A 12,051-nucleotide genomic window follows, 5' to 3' on the forward strand; every position below is an offset into this window, starting at 1 on the left:
GACTAAAACAAGACGGTAAAATATCATAATTATTTGCATTTATATATTTAATATAAAACTTTTTTTTAACCTGACCTGAGACAAACTGAAATGATAAAAAGGAGGCATTTATGGAAATAGTACTCTGAAACCAAAGTAATACAGCAACCATATTCCTTCTCTGACATAGTTATTACGTACAGTTATCATATTGGTAACACATTTTTACAGCACAAAGTGATCTAGGATTCAAGGATGAGTGTACAATAGGATCTCAATTTCATAAAGATAAGCTTGCACATATGCACAAAGGACAGGTTCAAATATGTTCATTGCAGTTCACTGTTTGCAACTGCAAAAGACTGATCATAAGCTAAAATCAATGGTATAAATACACCATAAGTAAATTAATACACAAAATAATATAAAAAGTACAAAAATACATAAAACATAAATAAATGATAATAGTAATTGCTTCTGGTGAAGAAGGAAGAGATGTTGAACTGGGGAGAGAACTATGCTATGTTTCATTTCCTTAATAAAGGAAACAAATATGACAAATTGTTCACTGGAAGGGGTCAGTACATGAGTGTATTGCTATATTATTATTCATACTTTCAATTTAGAAAGGAATAATGTATGCATAGAAAAAAATACTTGAAGAAAATACAGTAGAGTGTTAACAGTAAATTATTCTGGGTAGTGGGAACTGGCATGATAAATTCCCTTTCTAATAATTCATGGTATTTTCCACATTTTCTATAATGAACATATTTTTAGAAATAATATATTTTAGAAATAAGATATTACAGGATAAAAAGAACTTGATTTTTCCTTAAATAGCAATTATAATATTATAGAAAATTGCAAATATTTTTAAGTCATTAAAAATATTTGGTTCTAACCTCTTCTTGATCCAAATCTTTATCCTTGAAATTTAATTCTGAAAGATCAACTGGAAGACTATCTTTTTCACACTTCCAAATATCATCAGGCTCTTTCTTTTTGTGTCCCACTGTGGTTAAATCAGCTTTATCAGGCAAAAGGCTTATTCCCCTTGGTATAGGAGGAACAGGCTTTGTCCCATTTAGGCCTCGTCGGGAAGATGGCGATCTCACCAAGGCAGGTGTAAGCTGAACTGGAGGTTTTTCTTGAGAATTTTCTCCTGCATGAAAAATAGATATTTTACTTTTCTTTTTCTTTTTTTAATTTTAGAGAAGAAGGAGTTACAGTCACAAATGTTTAAAATACAATGTTTTAAAATAAAAAAGAAAAGCGCATTATAGCTGGCCACTGGGGTGAACAGGCTGCATAAAGCCTTAGCTTCTGATATAATATTTGATCATGTACAATAAACAAATACAGAAAGGAATTAATAGAAGAGAATCAAAGTATAGCGCTAAGAGAAAGTAATAAAATTGACTGAATATGCGATAAATTGAACACTGGACTTGTAGGGTAGTTTAAAGGTGAAACATCTTTAAACTCATCTCCGACTACCTCGGCCTCCTAAAGTGCTGGGATTACAGGCATGACCCACCAGGCTCAGTCGACTTTTTACTTTAAGACTGAATGTGTCCTGAATGAACTTACATATGCTAATTTCATGATTTTTGGAATGGGTTATTGTTAAGAAAAGAATATTTTAGTTTATAGCAAATAATAAAAAATGTTTCAGCTGAGCATGGTAACTCAGGCCTGTAATCCCAGCACTTTGGAGGCTGAGGCGGGTGGATCACTTGAGGTCGGAAGTTCGAGACCAGCCTCACTAACATGGAGAAACACCATCTCTAATAAAAATACAAAATTAGCCAGGTGTGGTGGCGCATGCCTGTAATCCCAGCTACTCAGGAGGCTGAGGCAGGAGAATCGCTTGAACCCGGGAGGTAGAGGTTGCCAGTGTGGGCAACAAGAGCGAAACTCAGTCTCAAAAAAAAAAGTTTCAAATTAATTTTAACATACAATAAAAATTCAATAAATATTGAATAAATGAATACCAGGCATTAATTGCAATAAGCATATGAATGACATTTTATATTTGTAAAGCTGTTAGTAGGTTCTCAAACAACATATGTTGTTCATGTTCATTATAAAACATTATTACTTATATTTGTAAAGTTGTTAGTAGGTTCTCAAACAACATATGCTATTCATGTTCATTATAAAACATTATTTTCTGGCCCAGCACAGTGGCTCAAGCCTGTAATCCCAGCACTTTGGGAGGATGGGATGGAAGAATCATGTGAGACCAGGAGTTTGAGAACAGCCTGGTTAACATAGTAGGACCCCATCTCTATTTACAAACAAACAAACAAAAGCATCAGTATTTTCCTGGTTCCTAAAAGGATTCTGAAGTGGCAATGTAAGAAATGAGAATTTCAATTGAATTTTATACATTTGATCTATTTAACACACTATTAAATATTTTCCTAAATATTTACTAAATTCAGACAGATAAAATGTTATTTACTAGCTTTTAAAGATCTAACAGCCCTATGCATTAACTTCAAAGTACTAATTCAAACACAAATAAATTTGAACAAAGTATTGACTTTTACCATCATTTCTACTCGTAGGATCAGGCGATTTTTGGCTGACAAGCTTCTTCTGCGGACTTCGCTTTGACAGTCCTTCGAAGCTTTTAAGAGGCCAGGAATTTGAGAAATTAACAGAATTATCTTGAGACTTCTTTGGAGATATAATAAGAGATGTATGCTTTGGACTAGTTCGAGGTGATGACAGAGGATAGGATGGAAGGATGTAGGCTCCTGGACTTAGATTTTGACCATTTGAGGAAGTACACTCTGTTTGACTACCAAATGTTTGCTGTGTCTTACTGCCAAAATTGAGGGTAGCATACACTGTAATAAAACAAAACATAATATGTTATTTATGTATACACAGCTCTAAAAGTTAAAAGCTTTTTCGCTTTTTGCTTTTCCCATTCCCAAAAATATAAATTTTTATATTTTTGTATGGCATGAGGTAAGGGACTAATTTCATTTGTTATTCAAATATTCTGTATCTTCTAATTCAAAACTTCTTTATCCCATTAAAATGTTGTACTAACATTTATAATTAACTTTCTCCTTGTAATTTTATCAATTACATACATACATATGTGCATATATATGTGGACATATATATGTCAGAAAAGTCTTGTCTTTTTGGTGAATTTTCTTTTTCTCATTACAATGACCCTCTTTAGAACTAAAAATGTTTTTAGTTTTGGTGTGCATATTTTCCCTATCATCAACATGTTTCTATTTGCTTTTCTCTGAACATTTGCCTAGTGTAACTTTTCCATGCTTCACTTTCTCTCAACCTATTTTGATGTATTTTAGGTAATGCTCTTAAAAAGATCACTTCAATGAAAAACTAAAAAAATAAGATCTGATCACTTCTGTCATTTAAGTTGTAAGTTCTGCCAATTTATACTTAGGGAAACTATTCATACATTTGATTTTAATTCTACCATCTTATTTTGTGCTATTTATTGTTTTTCTTCTTTATTACTTCTTCCTTGTCTTTTATTGATCTTTTTATTCTTCAACTAATATAAAAAGTCTATTTGCAATCTTTTAGGGGTTCCCTTACATTTTCCTTTAATGTTTTTAAAAAGGTTTTCCATGACAAAATACCTAGCTTATGTATATTAATAAAGCAAACATTCTTCTGAAGACTTAAACAACTGTATATATTATATATCCTTTATTTTTAATTCATATCTGACGGTTAAAACCTCTACTTATAAAAAAATCTTATCTAGGTAGAGAAATATAGGAGACTTAGTCACAGATTTACATATAGAATTAAAACTTTCAGTTTCCTCATTTCAATTACGGTGCTCTATTAACAGGTTCTAATGCTTTTATGACAATGTCTCATATATTCCTAGAGATTTAAAAATATTTCTTTTTTTTTTTTTTGAGACAGTCTCGCTCTGTCACCCAGGCTGGAGTGCAGTGGTGCAATCTCAGCTCACTGCAAGCTCTGCCTCCCAGTTTCACACCATTCTCCTCCCTCAGCCTCCTAAGTAGCTGGGATTATAGGCGCCCACCACCACGCCTAGCTAATTTTTTTGTAATTTTTAGTAGAGGCAGGGTTTCACCCGTGTTAGCCAGGATGGTCTCAATCTCTTGATCTCGTGATCCACCCGCCTTGGCCTCCCAAAGTACTGGGATTACAGGTATGAGCCACCATGCCCAGCTGAGATTTAACAATATTTCTTATGAAGAAATCAAACATCCTATCATATTATGCATATACATAAGAACAATGCGATGCAACATACACCAAAATTTCCAATACTTGGTGTGGATCACTACAACATTTAAATTGGGATGCAGACATCTATATTGTTTGGCATCCATACCACAGGTCCTTCAGAGATCACAAGGGAAATATTAGTTGATATGGTAGTGGTTTTAATGCATAACCAAGCATTAAGTTAAATTCTATTAGGTTCAGAAAAACATGATATCCCTTTATACCAGCTTCTCTAATAACTATTCCAATAGAAAACCAGAGCCACTATGCAGTATGATTAAACACTAAGAGTGGATAGTCCTCAAAGGCAATGTAATCATTCAGGGATAGCCTAAACAGGAACAAGTTAAGTGGCACAGCAAGCTCTCTCTGATTATACCAATTATGAGTCCCAAAGATATTCAGGAGTCAAAATTTAGGAAATACCCACATTATTAAGAAAGATGGATTATTTTATTGTGGTGTAGATAATACCACAAAGGATAACTTTAAGGAGTTATGTGGGTCTTTGGGGTGAGTGCAGAAAAGGGTAGTTAAAATGTTAGTGCTAAATACACTAAATCTTCTCTATTAATTTCAAATCATTATTTTTCATAACAAGTAAGTATATCCCTATCACTCAAAAAAATTTTAGTAAAGGACATACAATAAAATTTAAAATACCTAAAGAAATATTTAAATTGATCCTACCTCTATCTAATAATTGTTAGAGCTATTAATTAGCATGGACATTTAAGAACACCTTCAACCCCCAAATTCCCGACAGATAACTGGCCTCAAATCCTTCCTCTTCTACTGTATCTAATGTCTTATCTGAAAGGTCAGCATTTAGGAAGTTATGGTTCCTAACAAGAGACATAATACATTCTAAATCATCTTAAAATTTAAAACTGCTATAGAAAATAATTGTCATCTGCTAACACAACACTCTTTAATGGATGTTATTTTCAATGACTTGGTATTAAAATGCTCATCTTTCTGATGATTAGTGATGTTGAACAATTTTTTCCATATACGTATTAGACATTTGTATGTCTTCTTTCAAGAAATGCCTATTCAGATCTTCTGCCCATTTTCACGTTGTATTTTTGTTTTTTTGCTATTGAATTGTTTGAGTTCCTTATATATTCTGGTTATTGATCCCTCAACAGTGGAATAGTTTGCAAATATTTTCTCCCAGTCTGTAAGCTGTATCTTCACTTTGTTGACTGTTTCCTTTGCCATGCAGAAGCTTTTTAGCTCAATGTGATCCCATTTGTTCATTTTTGCTTTGGTAGCCTGTGCTCTTGAGGTCTTACTCAAGAAATCTTTGCTCAGACCAATGTCCTAAAATATTTCACTAATGTTTTCTTCTAGCAGTTTTATAACTTCAGCTTACATTTAAGTCTTTAATACATTTTGATTTGATTTTTCTATACAGTGAAAGGTAGAGGTCTAGTGCAAATCAAAACCACAATGTGATGTCATGTCATTCCAGTTAAATAGCTTTTATCAAAAAGATAAAAAATAACAAATGGTGACAAGGATGGCAACAAAAAGGAACGCCTGTACACCGCTAGTGGGAAGGTAAATTAGTACAGACACTATAGAAAATAGCAAGGAAGTTCCTCAAAACACTAAAAATGTGCTGGGCATGGTGGCTTGCACCTATAATCCTAGCACTCTAGGAGGCTGAGGCAGGATTGCTTATGCTCAGGAGATCGAGACTAGTCTGGGCAACATAGTGGAATCCCATCTCTGCAAAAAATTTAAAAATGAACCAGACATAGTAGTGCATGCCTGTAGTCCCAGCTACTTGGGAGGCTGAGGTAGGAGGATCACCTAGGCCCAGGAGGTTGAGGCTGCAGTGAGCCATGATCATGCCATTGCACTCCAGCCTGGGCCACAGAGTGAGACCCTGCCTCAAAAAACTAAAAATACAACTACCATCAGTATATCAAAGAGGTATTTGCACTTTCATGTTTATTGCAGCACTATTCACAATAGCCAAGATATGGAATCAACCTAAGTGTCCATTGGCAGAAGAACAGATAAAGAAAATGTGGTACATATACACAATGGAGTATTACTGAGCCATAAAAAGAATGAAATCCTGTTGTTTGCAACAATCTGGATAAAAATAGAGGACACTATCTTAGGTGAAATAAGTAAGGCAAAGAAAGACAAATATTGCATGTTCTCACTCCTATGTCGAGCTAAAAAAGAAAAAAAAAATTAATCCCATGGAGGTAGAGAGCAGAATGATGGTTTCCAGAGGCTGGCAAGGGCAGTGAGAAGGGGTTAATAAAGAGAAGGTGGTTAATGCGTACAAAAATAAAATGAGAGGCCGGGCACAGTGGCTCATGACTATAATCCTAGTGCTTTGGGAGGCCGAGGTGGTGGATCACCTGAGGTCAGGAGTTTGAGACCAGTCCGATCAATATAGTAAAACCCCGTCTCTACTAAAAATACAAAAATTACCTGGGCATGGTGGTGTGCACCTGTAGTCCCAGCTACTTGTGAGGCTGAGACAGGAGAATTGCTCAAACCCAGGGGTAGGAGTGGAGGTTGCAAAGAGCTGAGATCCTGTCACTACACTCCATCCAGCCTGGGCAACAGAGCAAGACTCCATCTCAAAATGAATGAATGAATGAATGAATGAATAAAATAAAATAAGAAGGAAAAATATCTAGTGCTCAATATAGCATAATAAGGTGACTAGAGTTAACAATAATTTATATTTCAAAATAACTACAGGAGTAGGTTTGTAATGTTCCCAACACAAAGAAACGACAAATGTTTCAGGTGACGCATATCCTAAATACCCTGATTTGATCATTACACATTGTACATCAAAATGTCACATGTAACCCACAAATATGTACCACTATTATGCATATATTAAAGCAAATGCAACACTCATCTCCACCATGAGTATCTAAACTCTAATTTTAATCAATTGTATTTACATAAAGATTATAAAACCTAATACTTTAAGGTAACAATTATGAAAAAAGTTATTAAAAATATAACAAAATCCTTTTTTTTGTGATGAGTCTGATTACACAAAATATCATATAAGTTAGTGTCAGAATCCCCATATAATATTTACAAATCATTTGTTTCCAAATTTGGAACTTATACCTTTATCTTGATGACTATTAGTTGTCCCTAGGAATTGTAAGTCAGAACCCACACTGCCAGTTTTACCACATAATTGTGAAAATCCAAGTTGTGCACATTTCCCAGAAAAATTTGTTTGATGAGTACCAGTAGTACCTTTTGAAGAAAGGAGGGGAGAAAACATAAAAGCAAAAGTTAACCTTATTTCATAAATACATCTTATTTCATAAATATTGGTGCAATTTAGGTGGAAATAAATATAAGTGTATAAGTGCACTGAGGTAGGCAGGCAAGAAAGGGATAAAGCTTTTGATATTAGAAAATCTGATTAGTGGCAGGAGTTAAAGGACAGAAGACAGACTAGCAAATAACAGGGAAAAGATAGGTATGTTGAAAAATACCCGCAAAAGCAGCTTCTTCCTAAACTCTTTCTCTCAGCATGGAATGTTTCTCCAGACCTGGCTTTCCTTCTTCCCAGTATTTGTAGTATATGCACTATTCAAAAATCTCTATGGCCAAACTCTTTTCTTTTCCATTTTACTTTTTTTGTGCAGTGGTGTGATCTTGGCTCACCGCAACCTCTTTTCTTTTCTAATATACCACACAGTATTCACGTAGATTCTAAGCTTATCCAGACATGTTTCCCATTTCCCTTCCTGTGTCTGGTTAAGGTTATTCCTGGGAAGGTGAATAAGTCTAAAAAAAAAAGGTGGTAATGACTCCTCTGGCGTTTAGTGTATTCATCTATTAAATGAGCCCATCCTTTGTAGTTCTGAAACTGTATGATTTAAAAAAAAATTCTCTCCCTATCATATCAAGTCTATTTATCTTTCACGTCCTGGATGTCTTTTTCTTTTCTTTTCTTTTCTTTTTTTTTAAGACCGGGCCTCTCTCTTATTGACCAGACTGGAATGCAGTGGTGCAATCTTGGCTCACTGCAGCCTCGACCTCCCTGAGCTCAGGTGATCTTCCTGCCTCAGCTATTCAAGGCTGGTCTCGAACTCCTGATCTCTGGTGATCCACCTGCCTCAGCCTCCCAAAGTGATGGGCTTACAGGCGTGAGTTACAGTGCCCAGCCTCTTACTCATTTAAAGTCAAGCTCAACCTCTTTCCCGCAGTTTTCTGAAACCACTTCAACACCTATGTTTTCCTTTCTTGAATCCTTACAGTATTTGTAATTTATATCATCCAATCAAGCATTAGGTTATATATTGCCTTATTCTCCAGTTGTTTAAAATCTGTACAACTAGGAAGTGAGCTTCTCAATGGTACAGAGAAATCAAAATCAAAATCAAAACTGCTACAAACATAACTGGACATATTCTTGCATTTCTCCTTCTCTGTTAAACACCAAAATAAACTATGCAGTCATTATGTCACTTCATTTTTGTATGAAAATACTATAGAATTTCACTGCATAAAGGTCTATAAATTCTCCTAGGGAACAATGTTTACTGAATAATATATCTGAACTCAAACCCAACAAATTTTAAAAACTGTTATTTAGATGTTAAATACATTTTTAAATCTAAAACATTGTCAAATCTTTGCCTTCTAAACCATATTCCCTTCTAACAGTATCTCTTTGCCAACACACTACAATTTTTCAAATTACCTGGGTGCTATATCTTGAAATCCTAAACAATCACTTAGAACTCAAGCTCAACCTTTTTTTTTTTTTTTTTTTGAGACGGAGTCTCACTCTTGTAGCCCAGCCTGGAGTGTAGTGGTGTGATCTCGGCATGAGGCACGGGCCTGGCCTCAACCTCTTTCTAAATGATATGGTCATTTATAAAGACAGGTATGTTGAAGAATATCCACAAAAGCAGTTTCTTCCTATGCTCTCCTTTTTCTTCTAAATTTTATGGTCAATGACAATGAGCATTTCCTCTGAAGTACCATCATATTTACTTTCTGTAACACTTAGTCCATGTTCTCAGTTGCTCTGGCCAAAAATCTTTACAGCATTATTGACACTTCTTTCTCACATTCTATGCCCAATCTACCAGCAAACTATATCAACTTTACCTCTGACATAAAATCAGAATCCAATCACCTCTTTTTTTTTTTTGAGATGGAGTCTCGCTCTGTCACCAGGCTGGAGTGCAGTGGTGCGATCTCGACTTACTGCAACCTCCACCTCCTGGGTTCAAGAGATTCTCCTGCCTCAGCCTCCTGAGCAGCTGGGATTACAAGCATGTGCCACCATGCCCAGCTAATTTTTGTATTTTTAGTAGAGATGGGGTTTCACCATGTTGGCCAGGATGGTCTCGATCTCTTGACCTCGTGATCTACCTGTGTTGGCCTCCTAAAGTGCTGGGATTACAGATGTGAGCCACTGCGCCCAGCCAGAATCCAATCACTTCTTACCACATTCTTGCTATCCTGGTTAAAGCCTCCATCAACTCCAGTCACGATTACTACAACAGATTCTTAATCAGTCTTCCTGTTTTTGACTTTGCTCTCCAATACACAAAGTTTGGCTTTGTGCCCCCACCCAAATCTCATGTTGAATTCGTAATCCCCAATGTTGGAGGTAAGTGGGGCCTGGTGGGAGGTGAATGGATCATGTGGCAGGTTTCTCCTTTTGGAGCTGTTCTCATGATAAGAGTTCTCACAAGATCTGGTTGTTAAAAGTGTGTAGCACTTCCCTCTTCACTCTCTTCCTCTTGCTCCCACCATGTAAGGCATGCTCGTCTCCCCTTCGCCTTACACCATGATTGTAAATTTCTGGAGGTTTCCCCAGAAGTAGAAGCTTGTACAGCCTGTAGAACCATGAGCCAGTTAAACCTCTTTTCTTCATAAATTACCCAGTCTCAGGTATGTCTTTATGGCAGTGTGAAAACAAACTAATACACTCTCCTTTCATCTATTTTAACAGTAAAATCCAAAATGAGCCTGGAAACACAGTAAATGATGTCAGTTCTTTCTTCAAAATGCTCCTCATTCAGAGTAAAAAGTAAAGTTCACTTATAAGTCCACTAGGCCTTAAATAAGGACCCCTATTATATCTTTAATTTTCTATTTATTTTCCCATTTCTCATTTCATTCCAGACATACTAGTCTTTTTGATAATTTCTCAAACATGTTCCCCACACACTTCTCTCCTAGTTACTCTGTGCTGACTGTTCCCTCTTCCTGAAATTATTTATTCTCTTCTCCTGATATATTGTGGTTTGTTTCAAATATTCTTTCCTGAATATGGCCTTCTTTCTGCTCTGTTTTCCTTAATAGCATTTACTACCAGCTAACTTACTATGTCTTCTATTTATTTAATGTCTGTTCTCGTTCCTAAGTAAAATGCAAGCTCTACTAGGCAGAACCCCAGGACTTAAAAAAGCACCTGACACATAGAAGATACTTAATAAATATGGGTGATGTATTAAGCAAATATTGCCCTATATTAATATTTAAACAATTTCAATGAGAAACCCTCCAGGGTTTTATAAGATAATAATGTCTAAGTGTCCATTCTTATCAGATCTTCAATAAATAACTTATTGAATCTGAACTGCCTACTAGATTAAAAGTTCTATGAGTCTTTGAATGCACTATGAAGTTAAGAGAAGTCTTTAACTTAGTTCAACATGACCATCATCAGCAACTTGTACTTACCAGCAGCACGTAAAGGAAGATAATCTGGGTTAAAATCCCGACTATTCTGAAATAAGTTTCTTGATACTCTTTTTCTGCTAAAACATAAATCATCATTGACTGGCATTCCTTGAGAGGGCTTTAATTTTGGAGATGGGATGAAATCATATGTTGAAAACTAGAAGAACAGAATCATAAATTAGCAAATTTGTGTTAATTCTTCCTGGTAATAAATATGACAAAATAACTTAGATCCAATTATGAAATTCAGGTTAGAATACATTTTAATTTATCAAATATATAATGATACAGATAAACATCCATATTTAGTACGGTACACCAACAGTACATTTCATTCCAGAACAGAAATGCTAATTTTTTTTTCTTACTACTTCACCCCAACCCTTTACTGTTCCTTACCATCCTACAGTATACTCTGGCGACAAGGAAGGAGAGAATACAAATGACAAAAAGGATGATCTGACTGAGCACCATAACCCCTCAAACTATGCTATCTTTGTTTGAGCACTAGACAATAAGTACCAATTGAAGGTCACTGAACAAGCAAGCATTCTACTATACTGTTCTTACTGAGGCAAATCTATTATCCATATTCTGCAGCCCAAATGTCAATGTAAATGATATGGCAACCTATGTCACAGTTCCCTTAGGAGATTTTCTTACACTAGGTCTCTTAGTTAAAACCAGTAAATAATACTTTATATATGTCTAGTACTTCATGGTTTTCAAGTCCTTTCTCATAAACCCCATATGATCGTTAAGGAACAAGGTGCCAGGATACAATTTTGAAGTTACACATAATCAGTTAAAGAACTAATTAAGAGCATGATTCAAGTGTTCAAAATTCTTCACCAATGATAACCTCAGTTGTCCCAGATCATTTTACACTCAACATGACTATAAAACATTAAAAAAAACTAAATGAATTGACAGGAAACTATACTTCCTATATATTTATTTGGAGCTGATAGAAACAATCAAATATAGATGTGGTGATAAACCTTGTCAGTATGTTTCTTTGTAAACTTTGCCAAGTATCAAATAAAAAAATAAAATTAAAGATATGTCTATTATGCCTCAGGTACA

General features: G+C 35.2%; 1 protein-coding gene across 5 annotated transcripts in view; it reads right to left on the minus strand.

Moving 5' to 3' along the window:
* The window catches only part of TOGARAM1 (TOG array regulator of axonemal microtubules 1), a 108,543-nt gene that overhangs the window by 71,872 nt on the left and 24,620 nt on the right, over positions 1-12,051 (minus strand). For 4 of the 5 annotated variants that reach the window (XM_023222636.1, XM_023222634.1, XM_023222637.2 and 1 more), the window contains exons 2-5: positions 10,966-11,122; positions 7,372-7,506; positions 2,538-2,840; positions 885-1,144 (exon numbers count right to left, since the gene is read on the minus strand). In XM_023222636.1, coding sequence (XP_023078404.1) covers positions 885-1,144; positions 2,538-2,840; positions 7,372-7,506; positions 10,966-11,122 — 855 coding nt within the window. The remainder of the gene's footprint in view (positions 1-884; positions 1,145-2,537; positions 2,841-7,371; positions 7,507-10,965; positions 11,123-12,051) is intronic. The other variant, XM_023222635.1, reaches the window with a different exon arrangement.

This window comes from Piliocolobus tephrosceles, chromosome 6, assembly GCF_002776525.5.
Source record: "Piliocolobus tephrosceles isolate RC106 chromosome 6, ASM277652v3, whole genome shotgun sequence".
NCBI lineage: Eukaryota > Metazoa > Chordata > Mammalia > Primates > Cercopithecidae > Piliocolobus > Piliocolobus tephrosceles.